The sequence below is a fragment of the Pan paniscus genome, chromosome 8 (assembly GCF_029289425.2).
Source record: "Pan paniscus chromosome 8, NHGRI_mPanPan1-v2.0_pri, whole genome shotgun sequence".
NCBI lineage: Eukaryota > Metazoa > Chordata > Mammalia > Primates > Hominidae > Pan > Pan paniscus.
In genome coordinates, this window is record NC_073257.2 from 85239700 (window position 1) to 85266733 (window position 27034).

The window sequence follows — 27034 nt, forward strand, 5'->3', positions numbered from 1 at the left end:
TGAGGTAGGAGGATCACCTTAGCTTGGGAGGTTGAGGCTGTAGTGAGCTGTGATTGTGCCACTGCACTCCAGCCTGGGCGATAGCAGAGTGAGATCCTGTCTCAAAAAAACAAAATAAAGAAAAGAAAGAAAATAAACTATAATATCATAGGCACTATAGGAAAAACATTATTTAGAAATACATTTTTAGCTAGACGTAGTGGCTCATGCCTTTAATTCCAGCAGTTCGGGAGGCTGAGGTGGACGGAACACTTGAGGTCAAGAGCTGAAAACCAGCCTGGCTGACACGGTGAAACCTCATCTCTACTAAAAATAACAAAATTAGCTGGACATGGTGGTGGGCACCTGTAATCCCAGCTACTTGGGAGGCTGAGGCAGGAGAATCGCTTGAACCCAGGAGGCAGAGGTTGCAGTGAGCCGAGCTGCGCCACTGCACTCCAGCCTGGGTAACAGAGTGAGACTCCATGTCAAAAAAGAAAAAAAAGAAAAAGAAATCGATTTTTATGGTTCATCCGTTAAACTGAGAGAGACACGTAATCCAAAAACTCTTGCACTTCACAAGAACACTTAATGGATCAAAACTTAATTTGTAAGGGATAATTATGTTTAAAATGCACACACTTAGAAGTTAATGTCCCACCTCTGAGGCAGTGTGGTACACTCATAGCTGAGTGAGCTCCAGAGATGTCTGGAGAATCTACTGTTTGCTATAGTTACCTTATTAACTTACCAAGACAGTGATGCAAGTGACCAGAAGGGTGAACATTCAACTTCCACATGAAGCAAATTGAATTTTATACATATGACATTTTCTATTACTGACCCCCACCCCCTAAAAAAAATCACAGCTTAAAAAAAAGCATGATATCTTTGGCAGATATGGATCTATTCAACAAATCAGGGTTGGGAACAAACAATCTGAAAACTGAAGGAAGTCCTTAAGAACTATAAGGACAACACTAATGTCAAAATGCATGTAACCTATCAGATTTTTCATTAAAATATCAACAAAGCATTTCAAAAGATAGGCCCAAAGAGGCAAAAGAAACAGATGAAACTAATCAAGGAGTGATGTGGCATCAATATAAATTCACTAAGCATTTCTCTGACTTTTTTGTTTGAAGAAAATTTAAAATACATGCATCCTTCCTCCCTCACCCCCACCATTTCACACCCAGATTGCTAAAATTTTTAAAGTCTGACAAAACCAAGAGCTGGCAAGGATATGAAGAAATGGGAACTCTCATACAATGCTGGTGACAGTATAAATACATGCTCTGGAAAGCAATCTGGCCACATCTGGTAAGTATGATGAAAAACCAAATACCCTATGATTTCTTATACCCTAAGAGAAAGCCTTGCACGTGAGTACATGGCCACAAAAAGAAATCAACAAAGATGTATCAAACTTCCATTTGATAAAGCAAAAAATTGGACAAAATCTAAATGTACATCCATCCACAGAAGAATGAATAAATAATGTTATACAATACCACATTAGCAGTTAGATGAATCTGATCAACACAGATAAATTTACTGAAAATATTAGGTTAAAAAAAGGTTGTAGAAAGATACATAGAGTATGATGTACTATTGACATAAAATTTAAAAACACAATACAATGGAAAATATATATGATAAAGTATAAAAAGATGACAGGATACGCACCAAGTTCAGAACAGTCATTACCTCTAAACAAGGGAAGGTGCACAAGAAGCCTTCGAACACATTTGTGATATTTGACTATTAACAACAGAAAATAATCTGGGTTGGGGGAGCCTAAAAACTCTTATGCTAGTATTCATGCTATTATTTTTACCACTTATAGGGTATAATGTGATTAGGAAATTTCAGTCATTCTACTTATAAGGAATTTGCCTGAAAGAAGTCAATAAGAACTAGCCCAAAACTGTGATAAAAGAGGAAAAAAGTCAACAAGGAGATAAAAAGCACCTGAGAAAGAATGAATATTGCCCCTAAGACTAAACACAGTGAAATCAGGGTTAAATAATATTCAGGACCATTTTGATGGGAATATAATCATTTTTTAAACAAAACACATATAGTAATCTAAATAACATTTATTACCCACCACCACACATTTGGGAGGCTGAGGTGGGATGTTTTCTTTTTTGCTTTTTGTTTTTTGAGATAGGGGTCTCACTCTGTTGCCCAGGTTGGAGTGTAGTGGCGTGATCACAGCTCACTGCAGCCTTGAACTCCTGGGCTCAAGTGATCCTCCCGTGATATGGTTTGGCTCTGTGTTCACACCCAAATATCACCTTGAATTTTAATAATCCCCACCTATCAAGGGCGGGACAAGGTGGAGATAACTGCATCATGGGGACAGTTCCTCCATGCTGTTCTTGTGACAGTGAGTTCTCATGAGATAGGATGGTTTTATAAGCACCTGGCATTTCCCCTGCTGGCCCTCATTCTCTTTCCTGCCACCCTGTGAAGAAGTGCCTTCTGCCATGATTGTGAGTTTCCTAAGACATCCGTAGCCATGCAGAACTGTGAGTCAATTAAACCTCTTTTTTAAAATAACTTACCCAGTCTTGGGTATTTCTTCATAGCAGTGTGAATACATCCCACCTCAGCCTCCCAAATAGCTAGGACTACAAGCAAGCACCACAACACCCAGCTAAGTTTTCATTTTTTTGTAGAGTCAGGGAATTGCTATGCTGCCCAGGCTGGTCTTGAACTCCTACCCTCAAGGGATCCTTTCCACCTTAGCCTCCCAAAGTGCTGGGATTACAGGCATGAGCCACCATGCCAGCCCTATTTTGTTAAATGGAATCTATCTAGTTGATGAAGCCAGAAATTCCTATCAAGTACATCATCAAATTCTACTATTCTACTCTAATAAGTAGCTTGATAATCTATCCACTACCACCTCTTACTTAAATATTTGCAACAGCCTCCTCCCTGGTTCTTCGTCCCTTGGCCCCAACCCAATCTCCATTCGGCAGCCAGAATGGTTTTCTAAAAGGAAAAATCATAAATTTCCCTTACAAACTTTTTAATAGCTCCGCACTGCACTCAGGACAGTTCAATCTCTTCCACATGGCTTACAAAGCTCTCCAAGAGATGGCTTCTGCTTACCTCTCTAGTCTCAGCTCTCACTACTCTCACAAAGCCAAACCCCCATATCCACCTGGTGCATTCACCTCTTGAACTCTACATTAAGCCATACAAACTACATGTTAGTTATCTGAATATGATATGCTCTCTCCTTTTGACCTTTCTACATGTTCCCTCTGTCTGAAACACTTTTCCCACACCCACTCCTGTCTCCCTCTCCCCCATTTTTCTGGCTAATTCCTGGTCCATTAGATCTCAATTTTTTTAATGTGTATCTTCCAGGAATTCTTCCTTTACATCCCTTATGAGGTCCAGCAATAGGTTTCTTTTGATGTGCTCATATGGTATCCTGAATTTCTCCCATCCAAGCACTCATCTTACTATACTGTAAGAATGTTAAATACCCTAATGGTGAGGGTAGTGTATGTCTTGTTCATTATGTGTCCCCAGTACCTAACATAATAGCTGGCACATATTAAGTATTTAATATCTATTAAAACCTGAAACCAATTTTAAAAATAAGGTTATAATCTTATCAAAAGCGTTATAATGTATAATATTAGTAGAAACTGAAAATTTGCAAATTTGTACATTTCTGGAAGTTCAAATTAATGGAATTATATTCCATCTTAACAGAAATTTTATTTACTATTATACCATGTTTAGTTTTTACCAACGGATACCTTCACCTCAAATAAAGGGAGATGAGCAAGAAAACATTTTGATTAACAACTCATCCCACTGATTTTTTCTTACGGAGAAAATCAATTTCAATGTGAAGACACAGACAACATATTTTATTTCTGCAGCTGACAATAACAGGAGATAGTAGTGGTAATGAGTCACAAACTTTGAAAAAGTGAGGGACGGCAGAAGTAAATTATCATGAAAGCAACTGTAACTTAAAAAGAGGACTTTGCCAAAAATAGGTCAGAAAGTAGGATGTTCCATACTATGGAACACTTTAAACATATGTGGATACCCAAAACATCTTGGCTTTTAATTATTTAACATATAAACTTTGACTATCAATCCCTTATAGCTTTACATACAAAGCTTTCAAATAGTATTAGGTGTTCTGAATAAAAACATTTGGTGAAATGATAGTTTCTTTTCCTTACACACTAAAATTCCCTACTTAAGTTAGTCTCTATCAATACAAGCTTTCAGAGTAACAAGCTAGAAGCTAGAAGCATACCCGTAACTATTAAGCCCTAAGAGAAAGGGAAGGTGATTCTTTAGTCTTCGAAGGCTATGAAACAAACTACAATTTAAAATCTTAAAATGCAAGTCTTTTTTATACTAATATTGTGTTAATGGACTCAACAGAGAAGCTACGTGATAGGTATTTTATAGAATGGAAGAATGATCTTACCTGGAAGATTACCCTTTGAGATGGTATCTGTATCCAAATTGTAGGTATCCTGGAGACGTAACAGAGCTTTGGCTGCCCCAACCTGATCTTCATCATTAGGAAAGTACTGTCTCTGAATGGTTAGGTTAGAGATAAAGCCTTGAAATAGATAAATCAAAGAAAAAAAAGACTGTAGAACCTCATAAACTTCCCATAAAGCGACTTAATAAGGATTGTTCAAAATCTATTTTATTATTTTCTACCACACCATGAAAAGTTCTACATACTCAACAAGAAAAAATTAAATACACTGAATAAGACTTGGCATACTTCTAACTTGTTCAATCTTCCAAAAGCCTAGTGTTGCTTAAGGACTGTGACACTGTTATATAAATTGTATCTGTATTAGCAGGTAAAGATCACCTAACATAATAGTTATGAGTTTTTAGTTATATAACACAGCAAGAAAACAAAGTGCATCCACTAAGTTTGAGAAATGAACACATTTATGGGTCTAAAATGACATTCATTGACAATCAATTATACTTCCATATAACAGATGGTAAGTAAAATATGTACTCTTAAAGTTGTTTTTTTCTTCCATGTATTACACATTATATAAATATGTAAATATATAAAGTTTGGTGGAATTCTTCAAGGAGAAGGAAGAGATATTAATTATATATTTAAGATCAACAGCCAAGCTAGTTTACTAAAATATATTTAGATCAGTTTAATTATCAAACATGATGTTGATCAACCAAAATTTACAATATATAAACCTAATCTTAGAGGATTTATATAAAGTATGCAAAAATCAAACAAACCAATTACTGATAACTATATAACCCCAAGAAGAATGGATGCTGAACACTCCTTAAGAAACAAAAAATTGGTTTAAAATTTTAATATCAGTATCATTACTTGTGAATAAAAGTTAGGTATGAGACTTCCCTCTCTTCTCATTAACTTATAATCAACTGGTTTTTTTTTTTTTTTTTTTGGAGACAGTCTCACTCTGTCATCCAGGCTGGAGAGCAGTGGCAGTGGCATGATCTCAGCTCACTGCAACCTCCATCTCCCAGGTTCAAGCAATTATCTTGCCTCAGCCTCCCAGTAGCTGGGATTACAGGCATGTGCCACCACACCTGGCTAATTTTTGTATTTTTAGTAGAGACGGGGTTTCACCATGTTGCCCAGGCTGGTCTCCAACTCCTGGTCTCAAACGATCCACCTGCCTTGGTCTCCCAAAGTGCTGGGATTACAGGCATGAGCAACTGTGTCCAGCCAGCTACGTATTTTGAACAGCAAGAGACCAGGCCTTTTTTTTTTTTTTTTTTGAGATGGAGTCTCGCTCTGTCACCCAGGCTGGAATGCAGCAGTGCAATCTTGGCTCACGGCTTGGCTCACGGCAACCTCCGACTCCCGGTTCAAGCAATTCTCCTGCCTCAGCCTCCCGACTAGCTGGGATTAAAGGTGCCCACCACCAGGCCCGGCTAACTTTTATATTTTTAGTAGAGACGGGTTTTCACCATGTTGGCTAAGCTCCTCTCGAACTCCTGACCTCAAGTGATCTGCCAGCCTCAGCCTCCCAAACTACTAGGATTACAGGCGTGAAATGAAAATGTACAAATGAACAAATAACTAGAAGCGGGCTAGAGTTTATATCAAGCATATTTTTATGCTGTTTTGTCTCTTTTTAGAGACAGAGTCTTGCCATGTTGCCCAGGCTGAAGTGCAGTGGCTTTTTACCGGTATAATTCCATTATTAGATCAATCATGGGAGTTTTGACCTGCTCTGTTCCCAACAATATTTTTAGTTTTACGACCAACTCTCAGTTGCAATCTCTATATGGAATTTTACAAGCAAGTTTTATAAGTTTTATAGAAGGCTATAATATTTCTTATGCTACAAACAAAATTCTAAGAAAAATTAAAATATATATACTCTCTCATAGCATTATAGAATGACTACTACAGATTAAAACAACAAAGTGCCAAGGTTCACATTATAAAACAACTTAGTTCATTACTTGAGAATAAATATATCGATTTCCTTTAAAAAATGTGTTCAGGGGCCAGGAACCACGGCTCACGCGTGTAATCCCTAGCGCTGTGGGAGGCTGAGGTGGAAGGATCACATGAGGCCAAGAATTTGAGATCAGCCTGGGCAACATAGCAAGACCTTGTTTCTAAGAAAGAAAAATTTTTAAATTGGCCTGGCGTGGTGGTCTATGCTTGTAGTGCTAGCTACTGAGGAGGCTGAGGTGGGAGGATTGCTTGAGCCCAGGAGTTCAAAGCTGCAGTGAGCCACCATTGTGCCACTGTACTCCAGCCTGGGCAACAGTTAGACAGTGAGACCCTGTCTCCAAAAAAAAAAAAAAAAAAGTTCCCAAGGTGTTATACAGTACAGAAAATAATCACAGGCATTTCCCTCTCACAGTAAACAAGTATTCACAAGTACTTGCCATATTTTTCTTTTCAAGGCTTCCTGATCCCTGTGCATAATAAGTTTACTTCACTGCTTACAAACACTGGTAAGTACCCTTGGAGTATTTTATCTACACAACTAGCTCAGCTCTTTTCCGTCTCTCTCTTCTTTTCTTGGCGGAGCAGGGCAGGGGCGGCGGGGGGCGAGGCATAATCCCTTTACCTCCTTAATAAAGTCCAGATTTAGTCTTCTACGTCTGTTATTAAAGTATCTAAAACATTTCAACGCTCCAACTACAAATTGTATTGTATCACTTACTCATTTTTACTGTTTGCAGCCTCAGTTTGATTGTCCACATTGAGCAAACTAATTCTAAACTTCAAAATACTAGATAGAACACAGCTAATACTTCTCTTTATAGTAACACTCCCATCATTTTTTTAAATTGATTGCAGATAAAGACATAAATTTTTAAAGTTTGAAGGTAATCCTAAAATAAAAATGATTACCCTCAGAAATGAAGCTATATGCCAAATAATCTATTCACTTTTGCAGATTTCAAAACAAAAGTCAACAAAAAAAGAAATTACTTCTTTTTTAATCAAAGAATTCAGGATTTTGACTAAATTAACTCTATTCAAACCAAATGCACCCAGGCATAATCCAGTTACAACACTGAACTGAACTGGTTTCCTGGGAACTGAATTTATCATTAATTTTATTATTTCTACATATGGTGGCAATATTACCTTACTCAGGAATCTCTTCAGACTTACCATCTGACATATCCTTAAGGACCAGATTCTCCAACTCACTCCACTCAGTATTCAGACGTTTCATTAATTTGAATGCATTTACTGGATGCCCAACAAATCCTTCTGGATCTTTTGTCGCTGTACTAGTTAGCCGATCTAACTTCTCTGCCCATCTACAGATGTAAAACATAAAAACTGAATATTTATATTTCATAGGGAAAAACACAATTTAATGAAACGCTCAGAAAAAAAATGACTAGAAGTTTCTGAGTTCAACTATATCTGTAGTTTCTTTTTAAAGTAAAAGTATACGGTCTCTTTAAAAAGCGACATCCTCTTGGCAGAATCAATACAACTATAGGACTTTATGTTTTAATTTTGTTTCTCCCAAATGGTTACAGTAAATGGAACCTCCCTGTCTTAGTAAAAGTTGTGACTGAATCCCTCCAGTAAAAGTCTAAAAATTTTAGACTTAGGTCCCAGGGCCAAATAACTGATTATTACAAACTACAAATTAGCCCAACCCAAATTCAATTACATGTTCATTTAAATCAACTTATACTAAATTTTTACATCCAGTTTCTAGAAACTGTATCTTAAAATGAAAAACTGAACACTTAGCTACTCATTAAATAAAAGACAGGAATTCTCAGGTCAGGATTAACTATGAACATGAGTCAATTAAAAATAAATTCATATTTGAGAAAAACTGTACCAATTAAATAACACTAACGATACCATCACTATAATCTCTACAATGGAACCATGGGAGTAAAGGATAAGTAGAATTGGAAAATTGCTGCAGCAGGTGGCTTGACTAAGAGGTTAGAGGAGGATAGAAGATATTAGCAATACTTTTAAAATTTATCAGTCAGGCTGGGTGCGGTGGCTCACGCCTGTAATCCCAGCACTCTGGGAGGCTGAGGAGGGCAGATCACCTGAGGTCAGGAGTTCGAGACCAGCCTGGCCAACATGGCAAAACCCCGTCTCTACTAAAAAATTACCCGGGCATGGTGGCGCACACCTGTAATCCCAGCTACTTGGGAGGCTGAGGCAAGAGAATCACTTGAACCTGGAAGGTGGAGGTTGCAGTGAGCCACGATCATGCCACTGCACTCCAGCCTGGGCAACAGAGCAAGACTCTGTCGCAAAAAAAAAAAAAAAAAAAAAAAAAATGTATCAGTCAGCTTCCTGTATCCATCCATATTCTTTTTTTTTTTTTTTTTTTTTTTTTGAGATAGAGTCTGGCTCTGTAGCCCAGGCTGGAGTGCAGTGGCACAATCTTGGCTCACTGCAGCCTGGTCCACCTCCCGGGTTCAAGTGATTCTCCCACCTTAGCCTCCCAAGCAGCTGGGATTACAGGCACATGCTACCACACCCGACTAGTTTTGTGTTTTTAGTAGAGACAGGGTTTCACCACATTGGCCAGGCTGGCCTCGAACTCCTGGCCTCAAGTGATCCACCCTCCTCGGCCTCCCAAAGTGCTGGGATTACAGGCATGAGCCACCGCATCCGGCTGGTATCTATCCATATTCTTATCTCAACCCATATTCTTCCATGTGAAAGTTGGCCCAAGCCTAACTTATTCTCTATACTCCTATTTTAGCCATTTCAACTGGCTTTGTAAGACTCAAAAATGGGTTTCATTTCTACTTAAAGAATATTTTAGCTTGAGAAAGAAAACATCCAGGTTGAGTCAGAGTCATAATAAGCAAACATTTTGCTTACTTTTTTATTTGTTCTAACTTGTCCTCTTCTGCCTTAATATAATCTTTCAGAGAAGTCACCAGATCTTTCTCAGTATGGATCAAATCAGTCATCTGACCTAGAAGGGGAAGAAGGTTATCAAATACTCATATCCTTCAACACAAGTATGTTAAGAATAAGAATGATTGAGACTGTTTCATTCTATGAGACAATTTAACTGGCATGAATCAGATATGCTGGAGACTATCTTTTCTTCCTTTTTACCAGATAAACCAAAATAAAGCCAAAAACTTTTCTAATCAACTGTTCCAGTTCTAATTTTTAAGCCACTTAATTTTGCAAGCTTTAGACTGTGCTAGCAAATTGTCTTTATATCTACAAATGTATTTTTAAATTGCAAATCAACACTACTTTCCAAAGATTAATGTTTCTTCACCTTTACCTTTACTTCTTTAGTTCCCCTTTACCTTACCTTTGTTTTTGAGACTAATTAGAATTAAATTTTTATTTAATAAATAAAAGCCACACTAAAAAAGTTTCAAATAATCTGTTATTTATAACAGGATGCAAGAACCCATCATTTTATATACTGGAATCAAGAGTCATAAGTATATAATACTTATGGGCCAGGCGTGGCAGCTCATGCCTGTCGTAATCCCAGCACTTTGGAGGCCCAGCCAGGAGAATCCCTTGAGGCCAGGAGTTGAAGACCAGCCTGGTCAACATGGTGAGACCCTGTCTCTATTCAAAATAATAATGATAAAATATTTTTTAAGTTATAAATACAAAAAAAAACTTGTGTTCACAGTAGATTAAGTGGAAAAAGCAGATTAGATATATATGCAGTATATTACTTGTATATCTGTGCACTGAAAAAGACTAAGTATATGCATTAAATTATTTTAACTTCAATATGTATCATTTTTGTAATAAAAAATAAAGAAAATGTCAAATTATTAAAAAAGGACCTTTTAGGGGGCAGGGAATAAACCTATACTCTGGGAATACACTGTATTTGTTTTTGCTGATTTTAAAACACTAAAAAATGGAAATTAAAAAATGCAAAACCAACAAAAATCAACAAGTAGTAAGACTTACCAATTGAAGTAAAAAAGCCTGGATGAGCCAAAGACTGGGGAAGCAGAATTCCTATAATTAATATATACCAGATCATCTTGGAAGACTTAATTTTACAGGATCACACACCTACAAAAGAAAGAGAGAAATGCAGCCATTACTTAAAAAATACAAAGAGAAGGAAAAGTTCCTTATCTATTATTTCTATGAAAAAGTAAAAGATTCCAAGGTTGCCCATAAAATTGATGTTAGTTATTATCAATTGTTTAATAATAGCTACTATCTTGTTTTTCATATAATGAGAGTACTACCATGACATTTCTTTTTTGTGGTTTTTTCTTTTGAAACAGAGTCTCTGTCGCCCAGGCTGGAGTGCCATGGTGTGATCTTGGCTCACGGCAACCTCCACCTCCCGGGTTCAAGCGATTCTCATGCCTCAGCCTCCTAAGTAGTTGGGACCAAAGGTGTGTGCCACCACACCTAGCTAACTTTTTGTCTTTTTAGCAGAGACAAGGTTTTGCTATGTTGGCCAGGCTGGTCTCAAACTCCTGGCCTCAAGTTATCCACCCGCCTCAGCCTCCCAAAGTGCTGGGATTATAAGTGTGAGCCAATGCACCCATATTAGAGAAAAATGTATGTTTGTTATCACCTGATAATTTATGCTTAAAAATTCAAGCTGAGTTTGTTCTCCTTAGTCACTATTACAATTAGAGTAATTGAATAGTAGGTGGCTTTTTCATATAGCCTGAAAAATAAGTTTTCTCTGTGACTTAGACCTATCCTATGACTTTCTCATAAAAATGTACCAACTTATCAATTTAAATATTAAATATTACCAATACATTTTCAAAATGTTAGAATACATTTTAAAGGAAAAATATTTCAGAGCTTTCTGTTAATCCTTAAAATTCCTAATTTGTTCCATCTTTTTCATATATATTTTATATATATATATATATATATATATATATATATATATATATATATAGTGTGTGTGTGTGTGTATGTGTGTGTGTGACAGTCTCAAAACTCCTGACCTCAGGTGATCCGCCCACCTCATCCTCCCAAAGTTCTAGGGTTACAGGCGTGAGCCACGGCACCCGGCCCATCTTTTTCCTATATAGCTTAACTTTTTAAAATAAATTCAATCAAAAGTTGTAGATTTGGGGTCAATAAAATGTTCTAAAATTGACTGGCCAGGCACAGTGGCAGGTGCCTGGAGTCCCAGCTACTTGGGAGGCTGAGGCAGGAGGATCACTTGAACCCAGGAGTTCAAAGCCAGCTTGGGCAATATAGCAAGACCCCATCTCTAAAAAACATGAATAAATAAAATAAAATTGACTGTGGTGACTGATGGTGGAATGACTCTGTGAAAGTACTAAAAACCATTGAATCATGAATACTAAATGGGTGAATTATAAGGTATATGAATTATATTGCAATGACACTGTTCTCTTGGTTTGACTTAGTTTGGTTTTTTAAGAGACAGGGGTCTTGCTATGTTGTCCAAGTTGAACTCAAACTCCTGGGCTCAAATCATCCTCCCACCTCAGCCTCCTGAGTAGCTGGAAATACAGGTCTGTACCACTGTGCCTGTTTTTTTTTTTTTTAAGTTGTAGAGAATCCAAAACGAATAAACAGCCATGTCCATTTAAACTAGTATTTTCTCTCAAAGGACCCAGCCTTCAGTTTTGTTTCTCTTATCAACTGTGTTCTATGTAAAAAAAACTTAGCCTAAGACATGTCTATGGCCTCTTTTCTTTTTTTAAACCTGGCAGCAAAGCCCATTTGTGTTTTTCCTCTATATCCATGATAGCACCGTCTTTTCTAGTGAGGATTCTTCATGGCAGATGAGGATATAAACTAACCAACAGAAAGGCTTTACCTCACTTTCCCAGATGCCCTGCTAGCACTCTTCTCTTGCTCCTTCTCCCCTACAAACATGAACTTTGTCTTTCTTATTACCTTACAGGAGAATAAGTTACCATTACAGTATAGTTTGCCCCAGTTAACAGGCTCCCATTAGTTACCCTGACTTGTCAACCTGTTTCTCTTTGTGCAGGCCCCTCTGACTCGTCTTCCTATGTGACGTGAGCTAAACCAAAAGGCTCAGGTTCAAATTGAAAGCTCCCTGTTCTACAAGAGCTAAAAAATAACCCCACTGCCCCCTAACTTGAATCTCAATAAAAACAGATCACCACAAAAACTGGAAGTACTCCTTAGTCTCCTCCCTCGAGTTTGCTGCAAACTTCCAGATACTTCCAGAACCACACAGTAAGGAAATACACTGCTCTTTTGGCTACCTTACAGTGATTTGGGGAAGGCTTCTAGAATGTAGCAGATGTAGACACTTCCTCTCCTGGGCTCCTGCCAAAGCACAAGGCTTTTTGAAAAGCCTGAGCTGTCTGAAGAGTCTAGAATTTTCTGTTTAAACAGACTTCTATTCTAATTTTCTTCATGGATAAATGCTATTTGCAGAAAATATAAATGTTTTCACTGTTAACAGAAGGCTAATCACAAATGTTGTCTAAACTTTTAACTCTGATAAGAGAGTTTAGATTTGTCAGAAAAGAGGTTATTTTGCCATTGCTAAAATATATTGTCACTAAAGTTTTTTTGTCATCTTTCATTGTCCTTAAATCTCACAAGGAATTAAAAACCATTAGCCTACAGAAATAACTAAAAAGCAGCTTAAGATGGTATTTTTCTTCGAATAGCTTGAAAATATTTTAAGAATGACAGAGCCTACATAAAAATTCAAAACAATCGTAAAAAGAATAAATATCTTTACCTTACATCATGTTTCAAAATGAATTCTAGGATGGATTAAATAGTTATAATCAACAAAACAAAGTAAAACAAATAGCAACAACAGAATAGTTATCAGATCTCTAAAAGCAGAGAATTTCTAAACTTAAAAATAAGAAAATGCCTGGGCACAGTGGTTCACACCTGTAATCCCAGTACTTTGGGAGGCCAAGGAAAGAGGATCACTTGAGCTCAGGAGTTTGAGACCAGACCGGGCAACATAGCAAGACTTCATCTCTACAAAAAAAAAAAATCAAAAAATTAGCTGGGTACGGTGGCATACACCTGTGGTCCCAGCTACTTGGGAGGCTAACGTAGGAGGATCACTTGAGACCAGGAAGTTGAGGCTACAGTGAGCCATGATCTTGTCACTGCTCTCCAGTCTGGGCAATAAAGTGAGACCCCATCTCAAAAAAAAAAAAAAAAGAGAGAAAGAAAACAACCTGTCAAAAGCCAGATGGAATTTGAATACACAAAATAAGCTTATGTGTAAAAAAAAAAAAAAAAAAAAACCTTTAAAACTCAAACTAGAAAACCATTTAAAGAAAATAGAGCACTTTTAAGGAGTTCATACAAATCAATAAGAAAACCACTAAGATGTTAATAGACAAGTAGATATAGAACTTGGAACTCACAAAAAGGAAAAGTAGTTAGCTCAACAAAAAATGCTCAAACTTATTAGTAATTAATGACACAAAATAAGGAACCATTTTTGCCCATCAAGTGAACAATTAACAAACAAAATTATTTAATGTTGTTATATGCCAAGAAACTTAAAATGAACACATCCTTTAACTTGTAGAGTTAAATGAAAAAACAAGATTTTAAAATTATCATACAACCTTGGTGGAATCTATATTGACTAAGATTATGTTTTCATTACCCCAACACAAAGTTATAAATAAATTAACACTGGTCAAAACAAAGAAAAAATTAACATCATAATACAGTCATAACTATGCAAGAACATATGCAGAGGAAATTCACCAAAGTGTAATTGTCTCTGGTTAGCAAAACAGTAGGTAATTTTTTTTTTTTTGGAGACAGAGTCTCATTCTGTTGCCCAGGCTGGAGTGTAGTAGCGCAATCTCGGCTCACTGCAACCTCCGCCTCCCGGGTTCTAGCGATTCTCCTGCTTCAGCCTCCCAAGTAGCTGGGATTATAGGCACCTGCCAACACGCCCAGCTAATTTTTGTATTTTTAGTAGAGACGGGGTTTTGCCACATTGGCCAGGCTGGTCTCAAACTCCTGACCTCAGGTGATCTGCCTGCCTCGGCCTCCTAAAGTGCTGGGATTACAGGCGTGAGCCACCGCGCCCGGCTGGTAATTTTCTTTTATATCTCTGTATTTTCCAGACCTCCTATAATATATTTTTATAGTGACAAAAAAATTAACTTCGTACAAAATAATAAACCTAAAGCATTAACTCTCATATTAAGATACCCTAAACTTTTAAAGAAGTAGTTAATTACTCTCTAACAAAAGAGTAGCTAACAAATAATATAAGGTTTTGAGCATGTTCCATCTTGTAGTTCTATAAGCCTCTACATTTCACTTTCTCTTTTTCAAAGATACTTAAGCCTAAACTGGGTGCAGTGGCTCATGCCTGTAATCTCAACACTTTGGGAGGCTAAGGTGGGAGGATCACTGTAGGCCAGGAGTTCGAAACCAGCCCAGGCAACACAAGGAGACCCCAACTCTATAAAAAATTTTTAAAAATAGCCAGGTGTGGTAGTAGTCCCAGCTACTCAGTAGGTTGAGGCTGGAGGATCACTTGAGCCTGGGAGGTAGAGGCTACAGCGGGCCATGAATGTGCTACCGCACTCTAGCCTGGGTGACAGAGACTCTATACCCGTAAAAACAACACTAAGGCCAGGAGCGGTGGCTCACGCCTGTAATCCCAGCACTTTGGGAGGCCAAGGTGGATGGATCATCTGAGGTGAGGAGTTCAAAACCAGCCTGGCCAACATGGTGAAACCCCGTCTCTACCAAAAATACAAAAATTAGCCGGGCGTGGTGGCAGGCGCCTATAATCCCAGCTACTCAGGAGGCTGGGGCAGGAGAATCGCTTGAACCCAGGAGGCGGAGGTTCCTGTGGGCCGAGATCTCGCCATTGCACTCCAGCCTGGGAGACAAGAGTGAGACTTTGTCTCAAAATAAATAAATAAATAAATAACAATAAAAATAAAAATAACGATACTTTGAAAGCAACCCTATTATCTAGCAGTGAACTAGGCTGCCAAAGTAGCACACTTTCCCATTCTATTTCCTCCTACACTTAGATATAAGACCCAGACTAGGTCAATCATTGACTTTCATTCTCATTAACATAACGGTTGAGGGATGGCCTCCTGAATGGTAGAAAGCAGCTCTTTCTGGAGTTGCTAAGCTCAGAGGATGTGAACTTGGGGCTCTCCTGTGACCATCTTTCTCACTTGTCTAGGATCTATAAACAGGACAAAGTCATACAGAGACAAACAGTTTCAAGCCCCAGGGCCCTGATTCTTTGCAACTATTGCTTTGAATCTGTAAGCTACTACAATAATCTCCCAGCCCACCTAAGAAAGCCTTTAAATTCCTTTTTGCTTAAGCTAATTCAAGTTGGATTTCTGTCACTTACAATAGGAAGTTCAGACCCATACAACATTATTCCAAACTAACATGCCTACCCAAGCTAGATAATAAAAATGAAGATAGACCTATATGGCAGTGGTTCTCAAACTTTAGCTCTATCAGAATCACCTACAGGTCTGAAAAGTCGAGATAATTTGCACAAGTTTCCAGGCAATGCTGATAGTGCTGGCTGGGGGATCACAGTCTGAGAACCACTGGATACAGCAAACAACCCTATGAAATCACCTCTGCATTTAAAATAGATTTTACTTCAATTTATCTTATGTAAAAGTATAACTGAATGTCTAATTACTCTAGAGAATGGTTCTCTAATCTGTTTTAGCACTATGTCTCATTCATCCACATTCATTCAGAAACTTTAAGTGACATGTTAATAGCCAAACGTATCAATCACAGGTTTTTTTAACAATGGTTTCTAGCCAGGCATGGTGGCTCACACCTGTAATCCCAGTACTTTGGGAGGCAGAAGCGGGCAGGCAGATTGCTTGAGGTCAGGAGTTTGAGACCAGCCTGGCTAACACAGTGAAACCCCGTCTCTACTAAAAATACAAAAAATTAGCCAGGCATGTTGGCACACACCTGTAGTCCCAGCTACTCGGGAGGCTGAGGCAGGAGAATCACTTGAACCCGGGAGGTGGAGGTTGCAGTGAGCTGAGATTGCGCCACTGCACTCCAGCCTGGGCAACAGAGCGAGACTCCATCTCAAAAACAAAAACAAAACAAACAAACAATGGTTTCCTTATGGTGTCTCGCTTCTATTTATTCTACCTTCATTCAGAAAGCAGCTTGCAAAGAGAATCATTATAGAACATTTAAGAGTCAAGTATCCCAAAAGACATTATGACTTTATCAAAAATTATAAAATATAAATGCCTCCTGTTCTAAATCTTCAAACAAGCTTGAAAAAGAAATTAATGGGTCAAAATGGATGCAATCTCCTTTAAAAGAAAGACTAATCTCAGACAGCATCCCTGAAAAGACTTGTCTTAATTTTTAAAAAGACAAAGAGGAGGGAGGGAGGAGGAATAGGAGGAAGAAAGAAAAGAAAACCCAAGAAGAGTCAAAGATCCAAAGATAAACTTACACTGGAATAAAACTTGGTGTTGCAACAGTATGAGTAAGTTATTGATAATATTTAGGTTATTGGTTAGATAGGTTCAGAAGTGTTTATTATATAATTTTTGTAACATACATGTATATTACTTATAATGTTTGATAGCATATTAAATTTTTTAAACTATAAGAAAAAAAGCAGTATGGAAGAAATCCTACCAGAAAACATTTTCAGGTAGGCCTGGATAAAAATAAATGTGAAGTTTACATTCATCCAAACACAAAACTTTCCTACAGTTCTTATTCCAGGGAAGTCCAGTCCCACAGACTCAACAGGTCAATCAAACCTGGGAACAGATCTTAAAAGTTCTACCATATAGTAAATACAAATGATCCCCAACATAGGACAGTTTGACTTAGGATTTTTCAACTTTATGATGGTGCAAAAGTGATATAACATTCAATAAAAAACATACTTTGGGCCGGGCACAGTGGCTCACGCCTGTAATCCCAGCACTTTCGGAGGCGGAGGCTGGCGGATCACGAGGTCAGGAGTTCGAGACCAGCCTGACAAACAGGGTGAAACCCTGTCTCTACTATGGGCGTGGTAGCGTGTGCCTCCAATTCCAGTAACTCAGGAGGCTGAGGCAGAAGAATCGCCTGAACCTGGGAGGTGGAGTTTACAGTGAGCCAAGATGGCACCACCACACTATAGCCTGGTCAACAGAGCGAGACTCCGTCTCAAAACAAAAACAAAACATACTTTGACCCCACAACCATTCTGTGGTTCACTTTCGGTACAATATTCAATAAATTACACGAGCTATTCAACACTTTATTATAAAATAGGCTTTGTTAGATGATTTTGCCCAACTGTAGGCTAATTTAAGTGTTCTGTTTTGAGCACGTTTAAGGTGTGCTAGGCTAAGCTATGATGTTCATCTTACAGTATTTTCAACTTACAGTTGGTTTATCAGGACACAGCCCCATAAGTCAAGGAGCATCTATATTTACATTGAGTTATGAGGAGTCATTGAATTTTAAGTACAAGTTATCCAGTGAATTACTAGGACAGGGCATCTGGTAAATAATTCTATCAGCGTTTTGGTCAAATATTTTTCTTCCAAGAAAAAGTTGTAAAATTTTCAAAAGTTTATATCTCCCAGACAAATCATTCAAAAATTAATAAGGCAGACTAAAGAGTGCTTGATATTCTTTTTAAGCTAGTCAAGTAAAGCAATGGGAGTGCAGAAAAAACAAAGAAACCTGTAACTCATTGTGATCAATTAGTTGTAAACACCATTGCACTTGGTCCAGCCAAGAATGCTTGATATTCTAAACTAAACTTTCTCTGACACTTAAAATTTTCCACAGGGGTTCTTTTAACCTTCGACATTTGTTCCAAACCTTCTTTTAGAAGGCTCCAACTTTATTTTTCCTCATACAGATTCAACTGTTGGTCCTCCTGAAATCTGTTTCAGACTTAATTTTTCTGACAGTTTTCATGGTCAACACAAAAGAACACCACAAATTCAGGCTCCTAAATCAGGCCATTATAATGTGCTCTATGTCAAAACTTGGCATGTCTTTTCCATCTTAACAGGATGTATCTTCCAAGACAAGTAAGAGTAATTACTAATAGAATTAGTTATATTTCTGTTCTTCCCTATAATCCCTCTGCAAATTGCCATTGTTTTTACTTAACTCCATGAATTCCAGTCATACTTCTGTTCTTAAAAGACAGTGAGCTACATGTCTAGTACTTACAATCTGATGGACAAATACTTTAATGCTATGACCAACTTTTCTATCACAAATTCAGAAATCACGCTAGCTTCTTTCCCTCACTTTCTGTACTAGGGTAGTGAACTGTACTGAGCAGTATTGTAGCACTTATTGGCATAATTCCAAATGAAAAGCATTTCAAGATTCATATTAGAAGTCAGCTCTAAGTTAAGATATTGCCCTTAACTGAAAGTGCTACACAGGCTGTCTTTTGGAAGTTCTTCCTAAGTCTTTCCTGTCAGAAAGAACGTTAAGATGAGATCATTTCAAAAATACACACTTATGTTTTGCTTATGACACCTCCTCCACCCCTTTTCTCTTTCTTCAAGAAACTGACCCCTTTTACCTTTTTCTGGCACTCTATTCTACCTTTAATTCATCCCCATACAGCATGATACTTATCCCTAACCAAATGGCTATTCAAAGTTCTAGTAGTTCTGAATGCCTGAACTACATAAAGTTCAAGTGACAGAGTGGAACTTGGTCTCAAAAAAAAGAATATATTTGCCTACATATGTAACAGGTTTTTTAAATTTAATACAATAATTAAAAGAACTCAAAAAAATGTTAAATGAGAGGTGGAATCACAGTTGTTTTTCTCTTCCCTCAACATCTACACTTCTTTGATAAACATTATTTTTAATTTAAAAAAATTCTATTTCTGTAAATAAACAAGCTAACAAAAAAACAAAGTTTAAGTAAATAGATAAATCATAGAGTTAGCAAAATCCCAAATGATGAATTCCACAGCTCTGCTTCTAGCTGGCATAATACCACCATCAATCCCTTTTGTTCCCAAACAAATTTCACCTATTTTTGATTTAAACAAGAAGTTCTGATAAGACACCTTTGGTTTTTTCACCACCCTAAGGATACAAGTAAAAAGTTTAAAAGTTTTGTACAATATGCACTTTAGATTTCTTAAACTTAAATATAAATTATGAAGTGAAGTAAGGCAAACAATTCCAAATTCAGAAGTTTTCATGAAACTTCATTCAAGACTAATTGTATTGTTTGGGGGTCTGGCTTTGTTGCCCAGTCTGGAGTGCAGTGGAGCAATCACAGCTGACTACAGCCTCGACCTACAGGGCTCAAGTGATCCTTCCACCTCAGCTTCCTGAGTAGCTTGGACTACAGGCTTGTGCCACCACGACCGGCCAATTTTTTTAATTTCTTTTATTTGTTGTAGAGTTGGGATCTCCTTATGTTGCCCAGGCTAGTCTCCAACTCCAACTCCAGGCTAGTCTCAAGCAGTCTTCCCGCCTGAGCCTCCCAATGTGCTGGGATTACAGATGTGAGCCACCATGCCCAGACCGAGATTGAATTTTATACAGCAGTTATACTACTTGAAAAATGACCATTTGGGGAAAAAAACTGGCATTCTCTTTAGAAAATGACCGTTATATACAAAGAATAACCAATCACAGGAAACAATTTTAAAAAGCTCATTTGCAACAGCAACACTTAATTACCTGGGAATAAACAAGATAACTTTAAATTTACCCTAAAATTAACACATTAAGACCATTTTGAAGTTTAAGACAATAAACTGGCCAGGCTTGGTGGCTCATGCCACCAAGGTGCAATCCCAGCACTTTGGGAGGCCAAGATGGAAGGATCACTTGAGCTCAAGAGTTCGAGACCAGCCTTGGCAACATGGTGAAACCCAGTCTTTACAAAAAAATAAAAAAATTAGCCGGGCATGGTGGCATGCTCCTATAGTCCCAGCAACTCAGGAGGCTGAGGTGGAAGGATTGCTTGAACCCAGGAGGCAGAGGGTACTCTAAGCCATGATTGTGCCACTGCACTCTAGCCTGGGTGACAGAGTGAGTCCATCTCATTTTTTAAAAAAATTATTTTCATAACCTTGGATTAGGCAATTAATCATAACGCCTAGGCAATAGTTTCTTAGATATGACGCCTAAAGCACAAGAAGCCAAAGAAATAAATTGAACTTTGCCAAAATCTAAAACTGCTGTGCTTCAAGAAAGTGAAGACAATGTAAAAAAGTATTTGCGAATCACATTTCCGATAGCATCAGGTTTAGTATCCAAATATATAAAGAACTTAGAACTCAATAATTTTTTTTTTTTTTTTTGAGACAGAGTTTTGCTCTTGTTGCCCAGGCTGGAGTGCAATGGCACAATCTCAGCTCACTGCAACCTCCACCTCCTGGGTTCAAGTGATTCTCCTGCCTCAGCCTCCCGAGTAGCTGGGATTACAGTCATGTGCCACCACGCCTGGCTAATTTTGTATTTTTAGTAGAGACGGAGTTTCTCCATGTTGGTCAGGCTGGTCTTGAACTCCCAACCTCAGGTGATATGCCCACCTCAGCCTCCCAAAGTGCTGGGATTACAGGAGTGACCCACCGCACCCGGCCAGTAATTTTTTTTTAATGGGCAAAGGATTTGAATAGACATTTCTCCAAAGAGGCAAGTACATGAAAAGATGTTCAACATCATTCATCACTATGAAAATGCAAATCAATTTCACAATGAGATACCACTTCACTGCCACTTTGATGGCTACAGTAAAAAATGACTAGCTGGGTACAGTGGCATACGCCTGTAGTTCTATCTACTTGGGAGACTGAGGCAGGAGGATCACTGGAGTCTAGGAGTTTGAGCATATAACTGCACTATGATTGCACCTGTGAATGGCCACTGTACTCCAACCTGGGCAACACAGTAAGACTTCATCTCTTTAAAACAAAAAGTGACACACAATTACAAGTATTGACAAGGACACAGAGAAACTGGAACTCTGATACATTGCTGGTAAAAATGTAAAATGAGGCAGTTGGTCTGGAAAACAGTTTAGTTCCTCAAAAAAGCTGAACAGAATAACCATATGGCCCAGATATTTCACTCATAGGTCTATATCCAAAAGAAATGAGAACACATGCCCAGGCAAAAACTTTTGCATGAATGTTCATGGCAGCAGCATTATTCATAATAGCCAAAAGGGTGGAAATAACCCAAATATCCATTGGTGGGTAAACAAAGTGTGGTCTATCCGTACAATGGAATATTATTTGGCTATAAACAGAAATGAAGTACTGATATATGTTATAACACAAATGAACCTTGAAAACATTAAGTAAAATAATCTCTAGAGACAAAAAGTAGATTAGTGGTTGCCCAGGGTTAGGCAAGGGACAATGGGAGTGACTGCTACTGGCTCTGGGGTTTCTTTTTGGAGTGATATAAATGTTTTAAAATTGATTGTTGTGGTAACACAACTGTGAATATATTAAAAGCCACTGAAATGTATACTTTAAAGGGAAAATTGCACGGTACGTGAATTATTACTCAATAAAACTGTTTTTAAAAAATTAAAAAGAAAACAGGCTGGGAGCGGTGGCTCACGCCTGTAATCCCGGCACTTTGGGAGGCTGAGGCAAGCAGATCACTTGAGGTCAGGAGTTCAAGACCAACCTGGCCAACATGGTGAAACCCCATCTCTACTAAAAATACAAAAATTAGCCAGGCGTGGTGGCACATGCCTGTAAATCCCAGCTACTTGGGAGGCTGAGGCAGGAGAATTGCTTGAACCCAGGAGGTGGAGGTTGCAGTGAGCCGAGATTGTGTCACTGCACTCCAGCCTGGGCAAAAGAGTGAGAGTGCATCTCAAAAAAAAAAAAAAAGGAAATTAACCTAAGTTCTCATTTCACTTGGGTAAATACCTAGGAGCGGGAATGTTGGGTCATATGACAAGTATATATTTACCTTCATAAAAAACTGCCAAACGTTTCTCCAAAGTAGCTACACCATTTGCCCTTCCAACAGCAAAGGATGAAAGTTTCCATTGCTCCCATTCTTACCAGCATTTTGTATTGCCGTTTTTTCCTTAGTTTCTCTTAATATCTTAATTTTCACAATAGACATATAGTACTATCTCATTATGGGTTTAATTTGCAATTCCATAATTACTAATGATGTTTAATGCCTTTCATTATTTTTTATTTTTTTTTTTTTGAGACAGAGTCTCACTCTGTCGCCCAGGCTGGAATGCAGTGGCACAATCTTGTCTCACTGCAACCTCCACCTCCTGGGTTCAAGTGATTGTCGTGTCTCAGCCTCCTGGGTAGCTGGGATTACAGGCACGTGCCACCACACCTGACCAATTTTGTATTTTTAGTAGAGACGGTTTCGCTATGTTGGCCGGGCTAGTCTTGAACTCCTGACCTCAGATGGTCCACCCACCTCAGCTTCCCAAAGTGCTGGGATTACAGGCACGAGCCACCATGCCTGGCCTACGTTTAACACCTTTTGGGGTGTTTATCTGCTGTTCATACACCTTCCTGCATAGTGTTTACTCAAATCTTTTGCTCTTTTTAATTAGGTTGTTTACTTTTTTTAATAGAGATGGGGTCTCGCTATGTTGCCCAGGCTGGTCTCAAACTCCTGGATTTTCAAGCAATCCTCCAGTCTTGGCCTCCCAAAGTGCTGGGATTACAGACGTGAGCCACCATGCCCAGCTTTGAGTTCCTTATACAGTCTATTTTTTGTCAGATATGTGATGGGGAATATTTTCTCCCAGTCTGTGAAGTCTTTTTATTCTCTCAACAGTGTGTTTGGAAGAGCAGAATTTCTTAATTTTCATGAAGTCTAATTTATCAGTTTGTTCATTTATGAATCATGTTCTTGGCATCATGTCCAAGAAATCTCTGCCTGACCCATGGTCAAAAATATTTTTGTCCTATGTTTTCTTTCAAATACTTTATAGCTGTACATTTTACTTCACAATCTATGAACATTTTTAAAAATAGAAACGGGTCTCACTCTTGCCAAGGCTAGTCTCAAACTCCTGGGCTCAAGCAATCCTCCTGCCTCAACCTCCCAAAATGCTGGGATTACAAACGTGTGTGACCAGACCCGGCCTACGAACCATTTTGAACTAATTTTTGCATACAGTGTCAAGTACAGATTGAAGCTCTAATAAAAAGATTTCATTTTGATGTTTGAGTGCAGATTGCTTTCAGGTCCCACACCTCTCTCCCCTTTTGTCCCACATCTGGGTAAGTCTGTAAGAAAGCCCAGGTACTCCCTCCCTTGGTATTGGTGTAAAGTTGAAACCATGTAAATACCACACTTGGGGACCAGTATTCCCTCCCTTGGTACTGGTGTGAAGTTGAAACCATGTAAATACCACACATGGGGACCATCAAACAAGTTCCACCTTCTGGTCAATAAAAACCAAAGCCACCCACCCTGTTTCACTCTTGCTTCATCCTGGACTAAACCTAAGTCCTTGACCTTGAGGAGTCCTTTTGCTGTTTACTGTGTGATTAAACTTTATTTCATATCCACTGGTGGATTCATGTCACTTGTCCCAATATTCACATAAATTCCTGGGCAAGGGACTGCCCAGTGTCCAACAGTGGATACTTGGTGCCCAAATAAAACAAAGATTGTTTTTTCTTTGCATATGAATATTCAACTGTTCCAGACGATCCTCTGTTGAACTGCCCTTAAACTTTTTTCAAAATGAATTGACAATTTTTGTGTGACTAAATTCTCTATTTTGTTCAATTGATCTGTATGTCTATCTTTTCTCCAATACCACAGTCTTGGTTATTGCAGCTTTAAACTAAGTTGAAATCAGGTAGTGTGAATCTTCCAACTTCGTTATTCTTTTTCAAAATTGTTTTAGCTTTTCTAGTTCCTTTGGTTTTCCATATTAATTTTAGAATCGGCTCATTAATTTCTATAAGAAATCCTCTGAGATTTGGACTAGAAATGTGCTGAATCTATAAATCAGTTTGAGAAGAGTAGGTATCTTAATACTGAGTCTTCTAATCCATGAACATGATATAATCAGTGTTTCATAATTTTCAACATACAAATATTACACACCATTTGAAAAGTTAATACTTAAGTATTTCATGGTTTTTAGTGCTAATGAGATGGGAATTTTTCACTTTAGTTTCTAATTGTTCATTATTAGTATATAGAAATACAATTTACTGTTGTATATTGACCTTCTAAGCTACAACTCTGCTGAATTAACCTATTCACTAGAGCTTTTTTGAAGAGTCACAGACATGTTGTCTGTGAATAGAAACTGCTCTTTGAAGCGCACTGTTTAAAGAATGAAGACAAGCCAACAACTGGGAAAAAATATTTCCCTATCACATCTAGCTATTGCACTCCTAGGCATTAATATAAGAGAAAAGAAAGCATATCTCTCTCCAACAACTTGTACATGAATGCTCATAGCAGCTTTATTCATAATAGTCAAAAAGTGAAAACAATCCAAATGTCCATCAAAGGGTAAATGGGTTAAAAAAAATCATGGTATATTCATAAAATAAAATACCATTCAACAATAAAAAACTATGAACACATAACAACATGGATGAATCTCAAATTATGCTGAGTGTAAGGAGATTCCCCGTGCTAAAAACAAAAAGCGTATATACAATTCCATTTTTATAAAATTCTAGAAAATAAAAACTAATCTTAAGCAACAGAAAGGAAACAATGGTTTCCTAGGGATACAGAGAGGGTAGTAAGGAGCAAAAGAAGGGATTACAAAAAGTCATAAGGATACTGCCGATGCCCCGGCTAGAGTGCAGTAGCGTGATCTTGGCTCACCGCAGCCTTAATCTCCAGGCTTTGGGTGAGTCTCCCACCTCAGTCTCCCAAGTAGCGGGGACTGCAGGCACACAACACCACACCTGGCTTTTTAATTTTTTTGTAGAGACAGGGTTTTACCATGTTGCGCAGGCTGGTCTTGAACTTCTGGGCTCAAGCAGTCCTCCTGCCTCGGCCCCCCAGAGTGTTGGGATTACAGGTGTGAGCCACTGCGCCTGGCCAAGTATACTCTCTTTTGAGACAGAGACTCATTTCGGTCACCAGGCTGGAGTACAGTAGCACAATCACAGTTCATTGAAGACTCAACCTCCCCAGCTCAAGCAATCCTCCTGCCTCGGCCTCCCAAGTAGCTAGGATTACAGGCAGGCACCATCACACCCAGCTAATGTTATTTTATTTTGTGTAGAGATGAAGTCTTTCTATGTCGCCCAGGCTGGTCTGGAACTCCTGGGCTCAAGCAATCCTCCTGCCTCGGCCACCCAAAGGGTTGGGATTACAGGCCTAAGCCACTGTGCCTGACCTTGAGGATACTCTTGAAGGTGATGGATGTGTTCCTTATCTTGATTGTACTGATATTTTTTTAAGTAGATATTTTTGTCAAATTTATCAAATTGTACACTGTAAATATATGCAATTTGTCCTGTCAATTTTGCTCAATAAAGTCGTTAAAATATATCAATTTATTCAATTTATTAGTAATCACCCTTTTATCAAAGATTAGTGTTTTACTTATCACTATCACTCTACTTGGTGGCAATGGTCACTAGTCACTATTTTCAAATACAATATTAAGGTTTTTTAAATTCAGGCATAGTAAATTGAGGTCTATTTTCAAAATATCTTTGAGGTTAAAGGAAGTAACTGCAGGCCAGGTACGGTGGCTCATGCCTGTAATCCCAGCACTTTGGGAGGCCGAGGCTGATGGATCACCCCAGGTCAGGAGTTCGAGACCCGCCCGGCCAAGATGGTGACACCCTGTCTCTACTAAAAATACAAAAAAGTAGTTGGGCGTGGTGGCGGGTGCCTGTAATCCCAGCTACTCGGGAGGCTGAGGCAGAGAATTGCTTGAACCCAGGAGGTGGAGGTTGCCGTGAGCCGAGATTGCGCCACTGCACTCCAGCCTGGGTGACAGAGTGAGAGTCCATCTCAAAAAAAAAAAAAAAAAAAGGAAGTAACTAAATTTTGAAATCATGTAAATTTGAGAATGTCTTCATGTAACCTTTGACTATGAATATGTTGCCTGAGTTTACCAAAAAAATAAATAAATAAATAAATAAATAAAAGGAGGAAGGCTGTCAGAACCATAGGGCAAGAACAAAGGTCACACACACAAGTAACATTTTGAGGTCCTAAATTCAACCAGTAGGTTTTAGAAATACCAACATTTTTTTGTTTTTTTGAGACAGGGTCTGGCTCTGTCACCCAGGCTGGAGTGGAGTGGAACAATCAGAGCTCACAGCAGCCTTGAACTCCTGGGCTCCAGAGATCTTCCCACCTCAGCCTCCCAAAGCACTGGGATTACAGATGTGAGCCACCACGCCTAGCCTAAGATAAATATTTCTTGATCATATTTTTGGAGAAATTAGATATGCAAATCTAGTTAATATAAGATTAGAACTGTAAGAGAAGTCTTGAGCCTACTTACAATCAGTTAATCAATATTTAATTTATTGTTGCAGACACATGTAACAGGATATCTGATGCTTCATACACTGTTCAATGCCTTTTAATTTTATGACTTGTATGA

The 27034-nt window shown here is 38.3% G+C and overlaps 2 protein-coding genes across 3 annotated transcripts in view; both read right to left on the minus strand.

Moving 5' to 3' along the window:
• The window catches only part of P4HA1 (prolyl 4-hydroxylase subunit alpha 1), a 67163-nt gene extending 56626 nt beyond the window's left edge, over window positions 1-10537 (minus strand). For both annotated transcript variants that reach the window (XM_055092983.2, XM_055092984.2), the window contains exons 1-4: window positions 10430-10537; window positions 9353-9449; window positions 7646-7797; window positions 4460-4597 (exon numbers count right to left, since the gene is read on the minus strand). In XM_055092983.2, coding sequence (XP_054948958.1) covers window positions 4460-4597; window positions 7646-7797; window positions 9353-9449; window positions 10430-10505 — 463 coding nt within the window. In that variant the 5' untranslated portion in view covers window positions 10506-10537. The remainder of the gene's footprint in view (window positions 1-4459; window positions 4598-7645; window positions 7798-9352; window positions 9450-10429) is intronic.
• ECD (ecdysoneless cell cycle regulator) overlaps window positions 10435-27034 on the minus strand; it is a 92848-nt gene continuing 76248 nt past the window's right edge. The window contains exon 15 of the mRNA XM_055092980.2: window positions 10435-10537. Within this exon, the coding sequence (XP_054948955.1) occupies window positions 10530-10537 (8 nt within the window). The 3' untranslated portion in view covers window positions 10435-10529. The remainder of the gene's footprint in view (window positions 10538-27034) is intronic.